This window comes from Lissotriton helveticus, chromosome 12 (assembly GCF_964261635.1).
Source record: "Lissotriton helveticus chromosome 12, aLisHel1.1, whole genome shotgun sequence".
In the NCBI taxonomy this organism is placed as follows: domain Eukaryota; kingdom Metazoa; phylum Chordata; class Amphibia; order Caudata; family Salamandridae; genus Lissotriton; species Lissotriton helveticus.
Genome location: NC_136073.1, coordinates 679508840 through 679528823, shown reverse-complemented (window position 1 = coordinate 679528823; position 19984 = coordinate 679508840). Strand labels below are relative to the sequence as shown.

General features: G+C 48.0%; 1 protein-coding gene across 1 annotated transcript in view; it reads right to left on the bottom strand.

Annotated features, from left to right (window-relative positions):
* GLG1 (golgi glycoprotein 1) overlaps positions 1–19984 on the bottom strand; it is a 694561-nt gene that overhangs the window by 239662 nt on the left and 434915 nt on the right. Inside the window, exon 15 of the mRNA XM_078669216.1 lies at positions 7119–7232. Within this exon, the coding sequence (XP_078525342.1) occupies positions 7119–7232 (114 nt within the window). The remainder of the gene's footprint in view (positions 1–7118; positions 7233–19984) is intronic.

Genomic DNA, 19984 nt, shown 5'->3' with positions numbered 1-19984 from the left:
GTGGTTACACCCCTCTCCTTTGTCCGGTCTTTCCCCAGCTCAGGGGCTGGTGTGCCCCTGGAACTGGTTTGAGCCGGCCTATGCACAGTGAGCACCGGGGTGCCACTTGCAGTCACCTTCCTGTCAGCCCTGCCTACCTGGGATACACAAAATCCTGTCTGGGATGGTGCTGGCACCGCCCCTGACAGGAAACCCTTTGTCCAGGCCTCCCTCGCTGGAAGGACTCCCAGCAGCAGGAGGGCAGACTTGTGTCTCGGTGGCAGCATCCATCTTGTGGAGCTGAGGCTGTGTTCAACTTTAACCGGGGTTACAGCTACCAACATGTCTTCTCCCTCTAGAGGGGTGGAATGCTACCCCTGTCACCAGAACTGGCGAGGGGGTAGTATTCCAAAGCGTACGACACCTTACGCGACATGTTTAGATAATGTCAGACCAAAGTTACCATAACCGCGAGGATTATAAGGCACTTAAGAGTATATGGTCTGACGCTATCATGGAAACGGCTAAGGGATTGATCCCGAAGGCCGCAGACAGGCCCAGCTCATGCCAGAGCACTATTCTCACACGATTCCAAGCACTCTGCCTCCAGGATTGTTAAGGCCTGCCATAGGAGTGACTGATAGGAGATCTGTGTGCCCATTTTAGGTTTAGATATAGGTATACTATATCTAAAGCAAAGGGTGATTACACCACCTTGCCCCAGCTGTCAAGCAGCCAGTTGTGTCTGTTTAGTTAGTCAGCCCAGGGGTGGCATAATACATGCTGCAGCCCCTGGGAGACCTCTGGGTGCACCTCTGCCCTGGGTACAGGGACTCAAGAGAGGGCCCAGTGCCAATTCAGTACCTGGGTACAATTTGGAATAGAGAGAACAGCTAGGATGTGGGTCTGATTAGCAGGCCCACAGCCAGGGAAAGTCGTAAACCAGTGAAGCAAAAAGCAAAAATTTGGGTGATCATAGGATTGCAGACCCTACTCTCCTACACTATCCATCTGGCTATTCCTGACTTTGAAATAGGATTTCCTTTGTGTTGTGGTGCAAAAGCAACACATAGTTGTTTTGTCTTTCTAAATGATTTAGTTCTGTCCACATAATGAAGTAGAGCTCTTTTTACATCTAATGTGTGTAGGGCTCTCTCAGCTACTGACTGTGGATTTCGATAGAATACTGGCAGTTCTATTGATTGACTGATATGGAAATTGGATACAACTTTAGGCATGAACTTAGGGTTGGTTCTAAGAACCACCCTGTTGGCATGTACCTGCATGAAAGGTTCTTGAATTGTTAATGCTTGTAATTCGCTCACTCTTCTGAGTGAGGTAATGGCAACTAAGAATGCAACCTTCCACGTTAAGAATTGTAGTTCGCATGAGTGTAGAGGTTCGAAAGGAGGTTCCATAAGTCTGGTAAGCACTATATTTAGATTCCAGACTGGGGAACGGGGGTGTCTTGGAGGGATCACCCTTTTCAAACCCTCCATGAAGGCTTTGATTGCTGGTACTCTAAACAGTTAAAGGTGTTGCCTGTTTTGAAGGTATGCTGCTATAGCAGTGAGGTGTAGTTGTATAGAAGAGTATGCTGAGTTACATCTTTGTAGATGCAGCAGGTAACATAATGGTTTGTATGGAAGCGTCTAATGGGTTGATTTGGTTATTGTTGCAGTAAATAACAAATCTCATCCATTTAGCTGCATAGCACGCTCGTGTGGTTGGTCGTCTTGCCTCCCTAATGATTTTCATGCAGTCTGGGGGCAAGTTAGGGTATCCAAACTCTAAGACCTCAGGAGCCAGATCGCTAGGTTCATCTGATTGGGATCTGGGTGTCTGATTTCTCCATGGTTCTGAGTTAGAAGATGGGGTGCAAGGCACAGTCGTTGAGGAACTACTGAAAGTTCTAGGAACGTTGTGTACCACGGTTGTCTCGCCCATGTGGGAGCAACTAGGATTAGCGTGAGTGAGTGTTGCCGCAGTTTGCGTGCCACCAGCGGGATCAGCGGTGCTGGGGGAAAAGCGTACGCAAATCTGCCTGACCAGTTCATCCATATCGCATTGCCCTGTGACAACGGATGTGGCAACCTGGCGGCAAAGTACTGGCATTTGGAGTGTTCTTTTGTGGCAAACAGGTCTATTTCTGGGTGACCCCACTCTTTGAAGAATAGCTGGAGTACTTGGGGGTGAATCTCCCATTCGTGTAGTTGTTGGCTGTGCCTGCTGAGCAGGTCGGCAATCTGATTGTCCTTCCCTGGAAGGTGTTCTGCTAGGAGAATTTTTTTGGGGGGAATCGCCCACTTCCATATGCTTTGTGCCAGATGGGACAGCTGTGGAGAGTGTGTTCCTCCCTGTTTCTGGATATAGTACATTGCGGTCATGTTGTCCGTCCGGATCAACACCGTCTTGCTGTACAAGTATTTCTGAAATGCTTTTAGTGCTAGGAATATCGCTAGCAACTCTAGTTGGTTGATATGCAGCTTTTTCTGTTTGTTTGTCCAGAGCCCTTGTACTGTGTATTGAAGGAGATGGGCTCCCCATCAGTCAGTGGGCTCCCCAGGCCTGTCAGTGATGCGTCCGCTGTTAGTACTAGTTGTGGAACCGGCTCTTGGAACAGTCGCCCCTTGGAAAGGTTTTGTGGGTTCCACCACTGCAGAGAGTTGTGAGCGCGACTGTCTACCAACACTAGGTCTTTTAGTTGTCCTCGAGCCTGGTTCCATTGCCGTGCTAGGCATTCTTGTAATGGGCGCATTTGCAGTCTGGCATGGGGGACAATGAATATGCAGGAGGCCATCATGCCTATGAGCTGCATAAAGACTCGAGCTGGCAGAGTGTTTTGTGGCAGGAATTTGCGAATGAGTATCTGCATGCTGGCTATCCTTGCTGAGTTTGGATATGCCTTTGCCATTGAGGTATTTATAGTGGCTCCCAGGTATTGCTGTGTGTGGGATGGTTGCAGATGCGATTTTGGGTAGTTGATTGAAAACCCTAGGCTGTGTAGCAAATGAAGTGTTTGAGACATGTGTATTGCACACTGTTGGTAAGATTTTGCTTGTATTAGCCAATCGTCCAGATAAGGGTACACATGGATGTGTTGCCTTCTGAGGTGTGCTGCTACTGTTGCTAAGCATTTTGTAAACACTCTTGGAGCCGTGGTAACCCCAAAGGGCAAAACCTTGAATTGGTAGTGTTGACCTTCTATTGTGAACCTGAGATATTTTCTGTGGGCTGGATGGATGGGTATGTGAAAATACGCATCTTTGAGGTCTAGTGTTGCTAGGAAATCTCCTTGCTCTAGCAACGGGAGCACTTGCTGTAGTGTGATCATATGGAAGTGCTCCGATAGTATATATTGATTCAGGGGTCTTAGGTCCAATATTGGTCGGAGGTAACCGTCCTTTTTGGGAATAAGGAAGTATAGGGAGTATACTCCTGTGCCTTGTTGGTGGAAAGGGCCTTGCTCTATGGCCCCCTTTTCCAGCATGCATTTCACCTCTTGTTGCAGCAGGGTGATGTGTTCCGTGGACATAGGACGATGTCTGGGTGGTATGTTTGGTGGTGTAGAAGTCAGTTCTAGGCAATAACCAAACTGGATAATTTCTCTCACCCACCTGTCCGTGGTAATTGTGTGCCAGACAGATAGGAACTGTTAAAGTCTGCCTCCGACCGGTGTTAGGTGGTCTGGAGGTAGCGTGATGAAGTCACTGTTTTGTGGCAGTGGAGGCTCTGGTGTTATTGCCTCCACGTCCTCTTCCCTTATTATTGTTGCCCCTATAACCTCCTCTGTGTTCTTGTTGAAGGAATCTTGTGTGTTACTTTTGTATATCACTCACATTGCCATTGTGCATTCATATTACTGTAATTTGTTAAAGTATTTACCCACAGGAGCCATTGTTTTTTGTTTGAATACTTTACCCAGGCTCCCAGTGAGTAGGGTTCCCCTGTCAATTGTATTAATTACTTTTGTATGAGGCAGAGGTTTGCGAGGTATTTCCTCGTGTAGTTGCTCTGTATGAGGAGCGTCTAAAGGAGCCTCTATGTTGCTAAAATTGCAATGCCCCCATTGATTTTGCGGTTTCTGTGTCTTTTTTCATTTTATCCAAAATGGTGTCGATAGCAGGCCCGAATAGAAAGTCCTGATTGACTGGTTGGTTAAGAATGGTGGACTGTACCTCGTTCTTAAAACCGGAAATACGCAGTCTGCGTAGTAAGACGCTAGTGTTAATTGACCTAGCTGCGGTGTCTGCTGCGTCAAGCGCACATTTGATGGAGGCGTTTGTTATGAATTTTCCCTCTTGTATGAGGTCATCAGCTTGTGCTTTAAAAGGCTCAGGAAGGTGTTGCATTAGGTTTTCGAGCTGATCATAATGCGTCCTGTCGTAATGAGCCAGTAGGGCTTGTGTATTAGCAATCCTCCATGAGTTGGAGGCTTGTGCTGCTACCCTTTTGCCTGATGCCTCTAGTATTTTTGATTCTTTATCCGGGGGAGGTGCTTCCCCTGTTTGGGAGTTGGCCCTTTTACGTGCGTTGGCCACTACCAGTGAGTCTAGTGGTAACTGCCCTCTGATGTAAGTGGGGTCTGTAGGAGCTGCCCTATACTTCTTTTCTATTCTTGGATTGATTACCCGTGCCCTGGCTGTATCCTTAAATATGTCAGGTGCATGTTTTAGAACTCCCTTTAACATGGGAAGTGTTCTGACACTTTTTTCTGAAGTAGGGAAGGTGTCAAATAAGAAGTCTTCTTCGACAGGGTCATTATGCATGTCTCCCTTGTGGTATTGTGCTGCACTGTCTATGAGTTGATTGAAGACTATGGTGTCATCAGTAGGTGATGGCTTAGTTGGATAAGAGGGTACATCAGGGATGGGATGGGATGGGATGGGTGTTGTAAGGGTCTGTTGGCTCCTCCCATGGTTCCTCTTGTGGTTGAGGATCTTGTGGGAAATCATATTGAGGCTGTGGCTCGTCCCCCATGTTACCCTCATTGTCCCCGTGGTGAGGAGGAGAGTAAGGAAAGTAAGGAGCAAAAGGTGTGGTAGGCATGATAGGTTGAAAAGGGATAAAGGGTCTAGAGGGAGAAGTCCCAAAGTCCTTTTTCTTTAATGGAATAGGGGAATGAGAGCCAGTGTCCAGTGGCCTCTTTTTCCTGTGCAGGATGGTAACTTTACCAGTGTCTGGATTAATATATATCTTTGCCTGGTCGTCTGATGGATCTGGGTGGAAGAGTTCTTCCTCTACAGTCCTAGGTTGAGTGTTAGACTTTTTCGGGTCGGTAACACTTTGTTTTTCGACGACTTTTGGAGTTTTATTGGTTTTCTTCGGTTTGGGCCCTTTTTTCGGGTCGACCCCAAATCACTTTTGGGGTCGACCGGAACTTTCGGCTCGACACTTTTTTTGTGCTCTGCAGGCTTTTTGGGTTGAGTGTCCTTTTCAGAGTCGATGTTCTTTTTCGGATCGACTGGTGTTTTCGGAGCACTTATCTTTGGGTCGGCAGGTTTTTCCGGCCATGCTACGGGCTTCGGTACGGCACCCTTTTTGTCGGCGACCTTTGCCGGGTCGACGGATTTTGGAACCGTAGGCTTGTTGGGGTTGGCGACCTTCTTTGGTTCGGCGCCCTTTGGCTGCGTGCCCTTGTTCGGTTCGACTACCTTTTTGGGGTCGACAGTTTTTGGCTGAGCGGCCTTCTAGTGGTCGACAGTCTTCTTCGGCTCGACGCTTTTGGGCTGTACGGCCTTTTTCCGTTCGACGCCCTTCGGGTCGACGACCTTTTTTGGCTCTGGAACCTTCTTCGGGACGATGGTACTGGGCCCTGGAGTTTCTGAAGGTTTCGGTTTCGGAGCCGAGCCGGATGGCGGGGCTGGCGAAACTTTTTTATGATCTTGGCTAAGGCCTTTTGGCGATGCCTCGACCGGAGCCTTTGGTAACGGGCTAGTTGGTGTCGGGGGCAGAGTACTCACGATGTGCCCCGGTGGGATGTCGTCATCGGAGTCCGAGTAGTCCTCGACGGTGACTATCTCTAGGTCAGAGTCTGGAGCTTCCGGTAGTTCCTGGTCATCATCTAAGATGTTGTCCGGTTCCGGGGCCTGTCGCTGCATCTCTTGCCTAGCGGCCCGTCGGATCCGTATGGTTTTCTTCGACCGAAACTGGGCGCAGGCCGGGCAGGTTTCTTCCCTATGGTCTGGGGAAAGGCACTTGTTGCATACTGAGTGTTTGTCAGTATGTGGGAACTTGGAGTGGCATTGTGGGCACCTTTTAAACGGGCTTCTTTCCATCGACGGTAGGCTCACGTGGCGTCGAAAAGGCCCAACGGCCCGCGTCGACGACCGAGTCGAGATGGAAAGCTGGATCGAGTAGAGAGGTACCGAACGAGAATACCACCGTCGAAGTCGAAGGCCTTTAGAAAAGTTTTGTTTTCGATTCCGAAGTTGGAGCATAGGAGTTAGCATCCGAACCCAATGGCGGAAAAAAACAATCTGAGAATGGAGAAGATGCCCATGCGCACTGTAGTCCAGGGGAGGAGTCACCTATCTCGTGATACTTCGAAGACTCTTCCAAGACAACAAAGTGCAATCATCCGGACCCAACACTAGGCGGCGATCTATGCACAGATATGAATTCAGCAGCCCACATGCCTCGAACAGTGTAGTTTGGACTGTCTACATAGTGTACCTTGTTTTGGTGCATTACATAAAAACCCAACTTCCTACAGAGCCCTGATGGAGCCTTAATATAGAGGCTATATACAAATGGTTTACAAGGCTCCCATCCATACTTCCATATTTTAACAGATCTTTCAGCACAGCGCCACAGCCTCATCTGAAAAAAGTAAAATCCCCATGCAAAAGGTACTGGTTATTCTTGAATACACCTGAGCTGCAAAGAAAAGCAGTCTCTTTTTTGGTTTACAATTTACCCTGAAATAGCCTCCTGGGAAATCTGGTTCAGCCCAGATGTACTTCGCTCTAATATGCAAATTGCAAGAGGCTGTTTACAATAACTACATACAAGGAAAATGTAAAATAAGAGAAGGGGGTGCTTTGTGTAATGCCAACATCAGAAATAACTTCAGTCTTAAGCACAGTAACCACGCAGTGCAAGTACAAAATCTGTGGGATAGGGCACACACCACTTACCAATTGGAAATGAGTTACTCCAATGGCACACTTCTCATTCATCTCCTTCTGATGTTTGTTCTGGATTAGACACTCCATTAAATCACCAGAATCCATCTGGTTATCTGCCACTTCCTGCAATAAAAACACAAATGTTATAGTATTTGTGGAATCTTTCCTTTAAAAAGAACCCTGGGTCTGACATAATTGATGCACTTTATCACTGTTAGTGAGCTGTGGATAACCCATTTATGCATGTTGGCACTTTAATATGTAATATGTGCAATATCTTGCTATAATAATCATTGACATTTTAAAAATTAATTTGTTTCTCTTTGGAATCAGTTCTTATTGTATGACCTTGTTTATGTTTTGTGGGATATTTATGAATGCATTGGTCCAATTATTAATAATATTTGATGTATGGAGTTCCCCTGTTTTTATATATTACGTGATTGTGAAGTGTTTTGATTGCAACAAATAAAGATTTAAACTAAAAAAAATCAAAAAACTCGAAGGCCAAAACCGCCAGGTTTCACCTGGGCTATCTAAGAAAACTAAAACCTTTCATTGACACCCAGACCTGAAAATGGCAGTCCAGGCACTAGTTATCTCTAGACTCGAACATGGATGCTCTACCCTTTCTGACCTACCCAACATCTCCCTGGTCCCCCTAAAAACCTGCCTAAACGCCGCAGCCAGACTAGTAACAGGTTCTAAAACATTCGTCCACATCTAACCACACCTGAAAGCTCTGAACTGGCTTCCTCTTGAAGCCAGAATTCAACTTAAACTGGCAGTTATCACTCAAGGCTCTATACACTAAATCCCCTGCATTTCTCACCCAGAAACTTGTGGTGTCCAGAGGAGCCAGAAACTCCCGGTTCTCCAGAGACCTATTGCTCCAGCCTCCGCACTTTCGAAAGGAAATAACCTATAATCATGCGTTCTATGGGCTCGCACCAAGAACCTGGAACTCATTCCCGCCGCCATTAGAATAATTCAGTCTCTGGCATGTTTTAATATGGAAGCTAAAACCTTCCTAAGGGGCAAATTCCTCTCCTAATTCTTGCTTTGCACTCACCTTCAGCGACCTTGTTTTTTTCTATTACTACTACACCTTGGACTGACCGGATGCTATCCACCCTGCACCTCCTGGCACGCCACCCTTATATTCTTGGACCTTTCTTCTTGTAAAATATTTGTACTTGTTTTTATCCCAAATGTTCCACCTCCCTACCTAAATCTTATTTGTATGCAACCTGTTAACCCTGTAAAGCGCTGTGATACCCTAACGGGTCAAGTCTGCGCTCTATAAAACACAAATAAATAAAAATAACTAGAATAAATTTTCTCTGAAAAATGTTCTAAGTGTGAAGTTGATTTGTATGGAAACCTGGAAAATACCAATTGTGCAAATCTGACTTTACTTAAATTTTCTCTAGGAAATGTCCCAGTGTGATATCTAGGCATATCTCACTCAGTAGAGAAAGTAATCTCAAATGTAACGTAAAAGTAACTTACCTGTAGTGTTTACTACAAAATCGATACAAAGTATATGCACAGCATTACACAGTATTGCATTACCAGTAATACAAACTGTAACCATTTCAAAGTACATTTACACCTGCATTTCAAACTGTATATTTACTGCAAAGTATTTATCAACCTACCTGTGCCAGGCTTGCTTTGTTCTAGGAAATAAAATAACTAAAAGAATATTTTTATACAAAACCAATTGTTCTGAAGTTCAGTCTGAGTGTGTGAAATCATTTGCTGATTGAGTGGGTACAACAAATGCTTAACACTGTCCTGACACTGCCTTACTGCTCGACCACACCATCACAAATAGAGAGTGAGGTGCTATCTAACTTTACATCTGCCTACCATTGGGATTCCACTGGACTCTGTGCACACTATACCTCACTTTGGTATGGTATATACAGAGCCAGCTTCCTACATAGTGTTACTGATAATGCAATTCTTTTCAGAATACAGTACATATACTTTGTATAGGATTTTCAGTAAAATTACAGGTAAGTTACTTTTGAGATTACTTTTCTTACACCGTACAGTATGCCTGGATACTGCAATGGGACATTTCCTGTAAAAAGGTAAGTAAAAGTGTTTGTTAATACAATTTTAAAGACTTTTCGCAGAAAAACAGTCAATGTTATCCTATGGAGGAAAAAAGTGTTATCGGTTTTAAGGTAAGTATTTGGTAGTGGGAGTTCAGGTTCTGGGGGTAGACTCAGGGATCCCCCAGGGTCAAGAATGCACTCTTGTTACACCCTCAGCGGCACTAGGGCGGCCGGGTGCAGAGTGTTGAGGCCCAATGTTATTCAATGGATGATAGAGGGCCTCCGGTTTGCGGCCGGTAACGAGCAGGCCACTGGGTTGTGAGAGCAAAGCTCCTGGACTTCAGCTCAGAGCAATTGGGGGTTTAGCCCAGCACAAAAGATGCACTCTGCGGGACTGGGGCGGCCGGGTGCAGAGTTGTTTTGACGTCGGAAGCCCTGTAGCTTTCAATGGGGAGTCTCCGGTTTGCAAAAGAGCTGCAGGTTCGGGGACGAAGGTCTTAAGGGTGCGGCCACCACTTGGAGAGTAAAGTTGGGATCTTGGGGGTTGGTTAGGCACCATAAGGTGGGCCACCCAAAGTCGTGGGGTGTTGGATGCATAGGTGACTTTTAGGGCCGGCTCTTCTTACCAGCTCCTGGTCGCAGTTGAGGGGACCTTTTGGTTTGAGGCTGCAGGGGTCGGCTGGAGGAAGGTCAGGGGTCGCTGGATCTCGGGTCAGGATGCTGGGGAGACTTCCTCTTGGGGTTGGGCCACTCAAGCTTGGGCCAGCAGGTGCAGAGTGGGGCGGATTCACAGTGTCCGGCCGGAGCCAGAGGTTGCAGATGAACAAATCCGGTGTTCACGGAGACAGTCTTTGGGACTGAAGGCAGGTAGGTCCTCCGAGTTTCTCGAGGTTGCTGGCTGCAGGACACACCGGGATTTTGCTGGAGCAGTTTCGAGGTGGGGACAGGCCGGTAGGGCTGGGGAAAAGTCAGTGGGCGTCCTTCTCTTGTTAGGTTTGGCACGGCTGTTCGGCCCTTCTTTTCTTCTTGTAGTTTCTAGTCTGAGGAAGCAAGGTTCAGGGGAGCCCCTAAATACTAGATTTAGGGTTGTTACAGGTAGGTAACAAGCATTAAAAATGCAATAGGTCTCGCCTTTAAGTTAAAGCCATTTGCTTTGCTATACAATACCATTAGCAAAGCAAATGGTTTTAACTTAATAAAAGGCGAGACCTATTGGATTTTCAATGCTTGTTGGACAAAGGGGAAACACTGGACGGTTTTAATTGGAAGGTCAGCAGCAGGGTCACAACCCAAATGAGTTTCACTCAAAGCCACAAACTACAGGGCCAGGAAAGCCCTAGGAACCCTGCTCCCCCATAGCCTGCCTGGCACCCCCGGGACAAAGATATGTTTATAATCACTGTAGTAAAAGTTGAGAAGTTCTGAACAAACAAGGAATACCTGCCCACTCCCCTAAATATGCTACTGCCAGAGGTCTGGGATATCCCTGACCTGTGGCAGTAGCATCTCAAACACCACCAAAGTGTTTGAGGTACAACCGTGGTCCCCTAAGGCCCATCACCTGATGGATTCCTTAATCCCATCAGGAACTGTTTTCTTTATGTACCTGTGAATCCTTACAGAATACAGCGATTTGTGGGTTTTCAGTCTAGCCCGTTAATTAATGTTACTTCTGCCGGACCCAAGACCCCCTTAACGGGACCTCACAAACTCCATCCACGGTGTACACCATCCCTAGGAGTAACTTCCTTTTTGTACAGCTCTTAGTGCTCCATGTTGGGTGCTTCAAAGTGCTACATTTTACTCAAACTCTGAAGGTCAGCCTCAGGACTGCACCTCTGTCTGACACAGCCCCAACCCACCAGCCTGTGAGAAGAGATCAGAGAAACAAATCTAGACAGAGGCCAAGGATTGGTTGGGTTTGGGACCGACCCCCAACAGAAATGCGTCACATGATCCGCCAATGCCTGGTTTTAGCAACAGTGGTGGGGCCTGGCTGTTGTTGCCAGACCCAAGACCCCCTTAATGGGACCTCACAAACTCCATCCACGGTGTACACCGTCCCTAGGAGTAACTTCCTTTTTGTACAGCTCTTAGTGCTCCATGTTGGGTGCGTTGAAGTGCTACATTTTACTCAAACTCTGAAGGGCAGCCTCAGGACTGCACCTCTGTCTGACACAGCCCCAACCCACCGGCCCGTAAGAAGCACAGATCAAAGAAACAAATACAGACAGAGGCCAAGGACTGGTTGGGTTTGGCACCGACCCCCAACAGAAATGTGTCATATGATCCTCCAATGCCTGGTTTTAGCAACAGTGGTGGGGACTGGCTGTTGGGTGTAGAGGGCACCTGCTTCGACCATGATAAAACTACACCTTGGTAGTGTTAAACCTACCCACACTACCCGGCTAAGGCTGGACTGAAATGAGAAGAAATAGATAACTTGTGTTGTATAAAAGTTACAAACTTGTTCTGTAAAGCGCTTATTTACGCGTTTCAGCCACAAACAGGACATGGGTCAAATTTTATGAACACGCTATATTGTGCTGTTCTCGTTTTATCGACCTCAGTAGCATGAAAAGCTGGACTGAAGCAGAGGGGTTATCATCACTTCCTGCAAGCTACACTAACTATGACCTTCTAGCGGCAGAAAGCGGCTAAATGACAACTACTTCAAGAGGGTGGGCGGTAAGAGGGGAGGAAGCAAAAGCACACCGTCATGCACACGACTGGACACAAAAAATGCGCACGCATGTGCACATCCCTACGCTAATTAAAGTAAACAAAGATGGCGTTGGGCTGTCCACATGCGCTTGCATTTTTTTGTCCCTACGCGTGCATATTTAACATTGTGAATGGCGAGAGCAGCCATTTCTGTCCATCGGTACGCACGTGCATTCAGCTTTGGCTGAATTGATCGCAAAAGGTCCTCGCGTGGCTATGCTGTGACAGGGATGGCCGTGCGAAGCTCTCCCGGCCTTGGCAATCAATCGACCGTATCCAGGCTCCAGATGCGCCGCAATTTTTCTTAATACGTTGCTGAACGATTCGTGCCCGCAATGAGGACAACTGCGGCGTGAAATGGGGCCCTGCAGCGACGATACTGCTGAGATCAGTCCCGCTCCTGGCCTGAGCGATCAAGCAAGATGGCGGCCTTTCTATGGTTGGCTGGGGTCCCTCCCCATCTGCAAGATGGCAGGGACTGAGAGTTGTGCTTCACCTCGCCGCCCCCACCTGAGGGCTGGAGTTGGCAGAGGTGGCCACACCTCTCTTCCTCGCTTGTTTTTCCCACTGGTTCTCCCGCCCAAAGTGGGTGTCGGAACCAGTGGTGACCAGTTGCTGAAAGCATCAAGTGGCTTGGGGAAGCTCACAAAGGCGGCAAGCCCTTGAAGCTTCCCCTTTGTGAACCCTGCTCATCCTGGGGGGAGGAGGTTTTGCACCTAGTCCCAGGATGCGCATTGTTTCAGGCCCCAGAGAGCAGCAGGCTCTCGACCCACGGGTCTTGAAACATGTCTGGTGGTGGCAGCTGAAAGCAGCCACTCAGCTGGGACACTAGCGGTGGGTTCGTTTTCAGAGGGCATCTCTAAGATGCCCTTTGTGTGCATTTTTTATTAAATCCCACAATGGCATCAGTGTGGGTTTGATGTGGATAGAAGTTTGATACCAAACTTCTCAGTTTTCAGAGTAGCCATTATGGCACTGTGGAGTTCGTAATGAAAAATTCCCACCACCATATGCTCTTAGTGGCAGCACTGTACTTACAATGTCTAAGAATTGGCTTAGACACTATAGGGGTACAGGGCTCATGCACCGGTACCCTCACCACTGGTATAGCTGTCTCTGAACTGGGGTGGCGATTTGAGCAAAATAATGATGATGAATTCAACCCAGATCTGTGACCGAGGGTGAATGTCTGAAAAGTTTTAGCACTCTGTCCATCAACTCCTTGTGTTTGCTTTGTTCGCCTTAAGTAGGCAGGGTATGCCCAGACATGGGTCCCTTGCTCATTTTGCCACTGGATTCCAGATAGCCTGGCTGATGAAGGGCGTTACCCAGAAACCGGTCCCAGGATGCTTGTTTCCAGTCCAGTGAAGACATGGCTTGGCAGTTCCGGCTGGACTGTTCCCATGAGGCACAGGGTCAAGACTGATTTGCATATAGCTGTGTCTGAACCGGGGTGGCAAAGTGAGCTAAAGAATGATGATGGATCCAACCCAGATCTGTGACCGGGGGTGAGGGCCTGAAAAGTTTCAGCACTCCGTCCATCATATCCTTGTGTTTGCTTTGTGGAGTTCATATTGACAAACTCCTAGCACCATATACTCTTAATTGCAGCACTGCACCTAATGTCTAAGAACGGCATTAGACACTGTAGGGGTACAGGGCTCATGAACCTGTACCCTCACCACTGGTATAGTGCACACAAATAGAGGGGTGACTGATCTATGCCAGGGCAGTGAGTTGTAGGCATGGCACACAGGGATGCGTGCCATGTCGACTCTTCACTTTGTTCTGCACCAAAACACACAGCCTGCAAAGGCAGTGTGTGTGTTCGGGTACAGGACCTCTGAGGGTGACACAATAAGTGTGCACCCCTTAGAGGCCTTCTCTGGTCACAGTGCTCTGGGTACCTGTAGTACCATTTACCAGGCGCTGACTTGTGGCCGGAGATACCAATTGGGTTTATGCTTCAATGCAATTTTAGGGAAAGGCCCCGAGTACCTGATTAGCCCAGAGCACACTCAGTCAAAGCACATCAGCAATTTAGCAAAAAGTGGGGGCAACCATGCAGAAAGAGGGCACTTTCTCACACCGCCTTGGAAATTCCAAAGCGCAGAACTGCTGACATTGCGCATTCTCTTCGGTGGTGAATAGATCTAACCAAGGCTCTACTCACTGCTGAAAGAGACCTTGCACCACCTCGGAATGCCTAAACCATTCGTGATCCATCATGCACCGGCGGCTGAGTTTGTCCACAATGGCGTTCACGGAATCAGCCAGGTGTTGAACCACCAGGGACATGCCATGATGTTCCAACCACTTCCAGAGACGAAGGGCCTCCTGACAGAGGGTCCACGACCCCACCCCGCCCGGTTTGTTGCAATACCACATGGCAGTGATGTTGTCCGTGAACACCTGCACTACTCTTCCTTTGACAGAAGGAAGCAATGCCTTCAGTGCAAGACATATCGCCCGGAGCTCAAGAAGGTTGATGTGGAGCACGGACTCCGCCGGAGACCAGAGGCCTCTGTTCTCTGCCTCCCCCATGTGGCCGCCTCACCGCAGAAGTGATGCATCTGTCAGCACTGTGAACTCTGGGTGGGGAAGGGACAGGGACCCGAGGTTGACCCAATCCTGGTCCGTTAGCCACCACTGCAATTGGTATGCTGTGCCTACCGAGATATGGACGCAATCGGAAAGATTCCCCTGATGCTGTGCCCACTGGAACTTCAGGTCCCACTGCAGAGCAGGCATGTGCCACCTGGTATGATCCACCGCAGGATGCAGGAGGCCATGAGGCCCAGCAGCCTCAGTCATTCTGACCGAAACCCAGGATAGAGACTATAAGACTGGAATCATAGCCAGATTATCCCGTACTTGCTGGGGAGGATAGACCCGATACTGCGCTGTGTCCAGAACCACCCAGATGAAAAGGAGATTCTGAGAGGGAATCGGGTGTGACTGGCACGTTGACAGTGAACACCATCAAATGCAGGAGGTCCGCCCTAGTCTGGGGGTGGGAGACGACAGCCTGGGGTAAACTCGCCTTTAACAGTCCGTTCGAGATAGGAGAAGACTGGAACCCCTGACCTGCGCAGATGAGCTGCAACCACCACCATCGCTTTCGTGAACACCAGAGGGGCGCTGGTAAGGCCAAAGGGGAGCACGGTGAACTGAAAATGCTTGTGGCCTACCATGAACCCTAAGTAACGCTGGTGGGCAGGCAGCACGGGGATGTGAAAATAGGTGTCCTGAAAGTCCAACGCTACCATCCAGTCTCCGGGGTCGAGGGCAGACAGGACCTGAGCTAATGTCAACATTTTGAACTTCTCCTTCCGGAGGAAGCAGTTGACGTCCCTAAGAGTCAAGATAGGGTGCAGGCCTTTGTCCTTCTTGTGCACCAGGAAGTAGTGGGAATAAGAACCACAACTAAATAAACACAAGAGATACCCTGAGAAACCAATTCTTAGGGAGCATCCTAGCAGGGAAAAAGTAAACTTAAAGAACAACAAAGGAGGTCCCTGGCTATACTTTAACACATAGGGCAATAGCTCGAAAATATTAAGAACATCCACCCACAGAACAGTTCTGTAGAACATTTATTTAATTTTTTATATATTGAATATTTTATCATTTCTTTAGTAGAAAAAGCATATGTCAAATTTCAATCCATAAAAATACATCAGAAGTACATCAAAAATATTATACGACACATAAAATGTATGAACCCAGCCCCAAAAACACAAATCCAATAGATCACATAAAAATATACACACTATATCAACAACAACTACCATAAAAAACAAACAAATAGAGATGGACAATTAATCAAGAGAACAACAATAATTCACAAGAATAATGAAGACAACCCACATTACATAAGGACACCAAGTACAAAAAAAATATAATTTAACAGAAAAACAAAACAGGAGAAAAGCGCCGACACGCGTTTCGGAAACTAGACAACAAACAAACAATTCCTTCAACAGGGCGCACATTTGTATATTTCTGGATCCTTAATTTGTGACCCGAATAACAACCACAACCTACTTCTGGCACAGGGACTCGCTTTATGGATCCCTTGGCCAAGAGCCGTGACATCCTGGCGGAGAAGGGACAAGTGATCCTACCACATGTGATGGAAAGCAGTTAACATGGAGGGAGGGGTAGTCTAGAAGGAGAGGGAGTGTCCCTTCGTACTATCTGCAAAACCCAGGTTTCCAATGTGATGTTGTGCCATTGGGATGGTGATGGCGAATCATGCCGCCCACTGGCCCTGAAAAGTCAGATTAGGAAGGTTTGGAGGCTGCTGCAGAGGGGGCACTGGTGGACTGGCCCGCCCACTGGCTCCAAGACCCACAATGCTGGGTCCCACGTCCCCGGCACTGCAGAGGCTAGCCAGCTTGCCGAGGCCTGTGGCTCTGGGCAGAACATGGTGGGGCGCCCCTTCCGTAGCCACGAAATGGGTGAAAAGTGGACTGCACGGGGCAAGAGGTGGTAGCGAGGCCCAAGGATCTTACTGTAGCCCTAGAAACCTCAAAGCGCTCACGTGTGTTGGCCGCTTGGTCGCGGCCAAGCGACGGCCATCAAAAGGCATGTCCAAAAGAGTTGATTGAACATCACCCGAAAAACCGGTTGACCTCAGCCAGGCGTAGATTCACAGGGCTACCGACGTTGAAATCGTCCTGCCTAGGGAGTCTGTGGTTTCCAGCCCCCATCGTATGGCGAACTTCGCTGCATCTCTACCCTCGGCAGCTGCACGGTAGAGCACAGGCAAGGCCTCCTTCGGGCACTGTAGCAGCACCTGTGCGACTGTCCCACACAGAGTGGGTGTAACGGGCCAAGAGACATGGGGTCTCCTCATCTAAAGAAGCCTCTTGTGGAGGAAGGTTGATTGTTGCCTTTATACGAGGAAACACTGGTGTCTGAGCAGGTGGTCTTGGACACCCCCATGGTAAAAGGAGCGACAAAAGGAGCCCCGGTTTGAAGGAGACAGAAGTGCGACCTTAGGATTTAACTACCTCAATGTCTATTTTCATATTCTCAATGTCTTTTTTTTATCCACTTCAGGCCCATAGAGATGCTCTTTATCAAACGTAGCATTTAAGATGAATTGCTGGACTTCAGGTTTGAAACCGGAAATCCTCTACCAGGCGAGTCTAAGTAACACTAGTGTTAATCTCTTGAGCTGTGGTATCAGCAGCATCAAAGGCACATCTAATAGAGGAATTAGGCAGGAGCTTTTCTTCCTGTATTAAATCCTGTGCTATAGCTTTGTGCTCATCAGGGAGACATTGGAGCAATTGCTCCATTTCGTCCAAATGTGCTCCATCATACCTGGCTAAGAGGGCCGGAGTGTTGGTAATGTGCCAATGATTTCCCACCTGGGCAGCTATTAGTTTGCCAGAGGCATCTATTAATTTTGACTCCTTGTCTGGGGAGTGGTGGGGGCGGGGCATCCCCAGAGATTTGTGAAGTAGCCAGTTTACGGGCATTGGAGACAACAATGGAGTCTAGGGGCAACTTCCGCTTAATGAAGACTGGATTAGACGGATCAGGCTTAGATTTTTTTTATCTGTAAAGACAAACAGAAAAGACTGTTGACTATACAAATCTGCACCTCGTGCCAGTTCTGATATCCAGTTTTCCCACGCAAACAGCCCTGGCATCAACTCTCTATTGATGCCACTGTGTTCCAGATTCTTCAAACTGCAATTGGGTGGGCGTGCGGGAAAAAATGAAGTCCAAAGAACGCAGAGTAAATTTAATTAAGTTTCTTTATTTCATGTTCAATATCCAAAAAAGAAAAACCAAAGGTGGTGATGGACGGAGCGTTGACAATACAAACACTCAACACTCACCCCCAGTCAACTGATCTGGGTTTAATCCATCACCGTTCTTTAGCTCACTCTGCCACCCCAGTTCAGACATGGCCATATGCAAATCAGTCTGACTGTGCCTCATGTGAACAGTCCAGCCCGAACTGCCAAGCCATGTCTTCCCCGGACCGGAATCAAGCTTCCTAGGACCGGTTTCTGGCATTACAGCCGTCTTCAGCCAGGCTTGCTTGACTCCAGTGGCAAAGTGAGCAAGGGACTCACGTCTGAGCATACCCTGCCAACTTAGGGCGAACAAAGAAAAACCAAACCAAACCTCGGAAGCTTGTTTTGGGTCCAGGGAAGGCATGGCTTGTTAGTTCGGGCTGTACTGTTCCCATGAGGCACAGGGTCAGACTGATTTGCATATAGCCATGTCTGAACTGGGGTGGCAGAGTGGACTAAAGAACGGTGATGAATCAAACCCAGATCTTTTGACTGGGTGTGAGTGTTTGATTGGTTCAGATGCTCCGTCCATCACCACCCCCTTTTGTACCAATATCCAAAAAACACTTTACTTTCCAACCAACGCGTTTCGTTTTCCATCAGAGAACTTCATCAGGGCTTATTATCAGTACGGCACCGTTCTGTACGAAGCCTAGAATTATCAGTAAGTTTCTTGTTAATTCAAAAGAGCATATAGTCGGTCCTGGGTGGAAAATCTTGATCCTTTGATAAGTGCTGGAAAATTACACTTGAAACTCCGAAAGTAAGGATATGCCCGTCACAGTATTAATGTCACTTTGTCCGTTTGCGTTCAGCATGCAGACATAAATATTTCTCCTCAGCGTGATGACTTCAAAGGTGTGGTAGGTTAATTGATGATAGTCGTGGACATCACAACGATCCTGCTTATCACAAGATGGGAACAACAGCAAAGAAAGAAAAGCGGTCCTTATGAGGGACCGCTAACATGTAGGGGGAATGTTCCCGTAGGCTTTGACATGCCTGATCTCACGATACACCGGGTCCGAACGCCGATACGGGATAGAGCCTCCTCTATGTTGTTAGGTTCCCCATACCAAGGAGCAGGGAAGGCAGATTGAAAAAGATCTGGGGTGATTTTATGCCATCGTCTGCGAATACAATGAGAGGAAGGGCGGGGTGCAAATGGCACCCTAGGGCCCTCCTGGTGGAAGTCAATTAGTGCGTGCGACATGTATCGCATTGCTTCAGGAGACACACATGTCGCAGGTTGAACTGGAGCGCTTGCTTAGGAGGTGGAGGGGTCAGATATTCGGCACTACATACTCAGCACATGCGCAAGGCACACTGATATGGGTCAGAGCGGGAGTCCTGTTTGTCCGTGAAGAGGAAAAACGATACGGAGGGCAGGTGCACCTTTATGAAGGGGCGTTTGAATGGCCAAACTATATTGATAGGCTCCATCTATGTCCCCAACACGGACCAAGCCGCCTTTCTCGAACGCATATCCAGGGTACTGGCTCAGGTGAGTGGGATTCCCTGGTTGGTGGGCGGAGATTTCAATTTGGTGCTCCACGTAGATCTAGACAGGTCATTCCCACCCCTCAACAGAATTCCCTCTACATCCAATGCGACAGCCCTCTCGAACTGGCTTACACACTTGGCTCTACTGGAAATATGGTGCTTCCTTAATCCCACCGCTCGTGTATACTCTCACTACTCTGCAGTGCACGGACTGCATGTGCGCCTGTACAGGCTGGTGCGGTCACAGGCATTACTCCCTTTGGTCCAAAGCATTGAATACCTAGGACAGACCCACTCCGACCATACCCCCCTGTTGATGCAGCTCAGATGGGAGGCGCAGTGCCTCCCGGTCCCTACATGGCGACTCCAGCCCTGTGCACTAGAGGACTCGGCATTCCGATAATCGCTGGGGGCGGTAATCCTAGCGTATTATGAATTAAATGAAGGCACGGCTAGCAGTGCGCTTATCGAATGGGAGGCATTTAAAGTCTTGATCAGGGGTCATTGCATGGGAGCCACATGGAACATCCGCAGGCAATTATCTGACTTCCTTGCAAAAATAGAAACACAGCTGCTACGGTACGAACAAGAGGGAGAAGAGGCAGGCAGAGACTCGAGACGCCTAGAAGCGCTATGCTCAGATCATGCGGAGCAACTGGATCGACTTCTCTGTCACAATTATACTGCGCCTACAGCCAGTTAACACACTACAGCAGACAGAGCGGGTAGGTTGCTAGCCTGGCTGATAAGGCAGGAATGC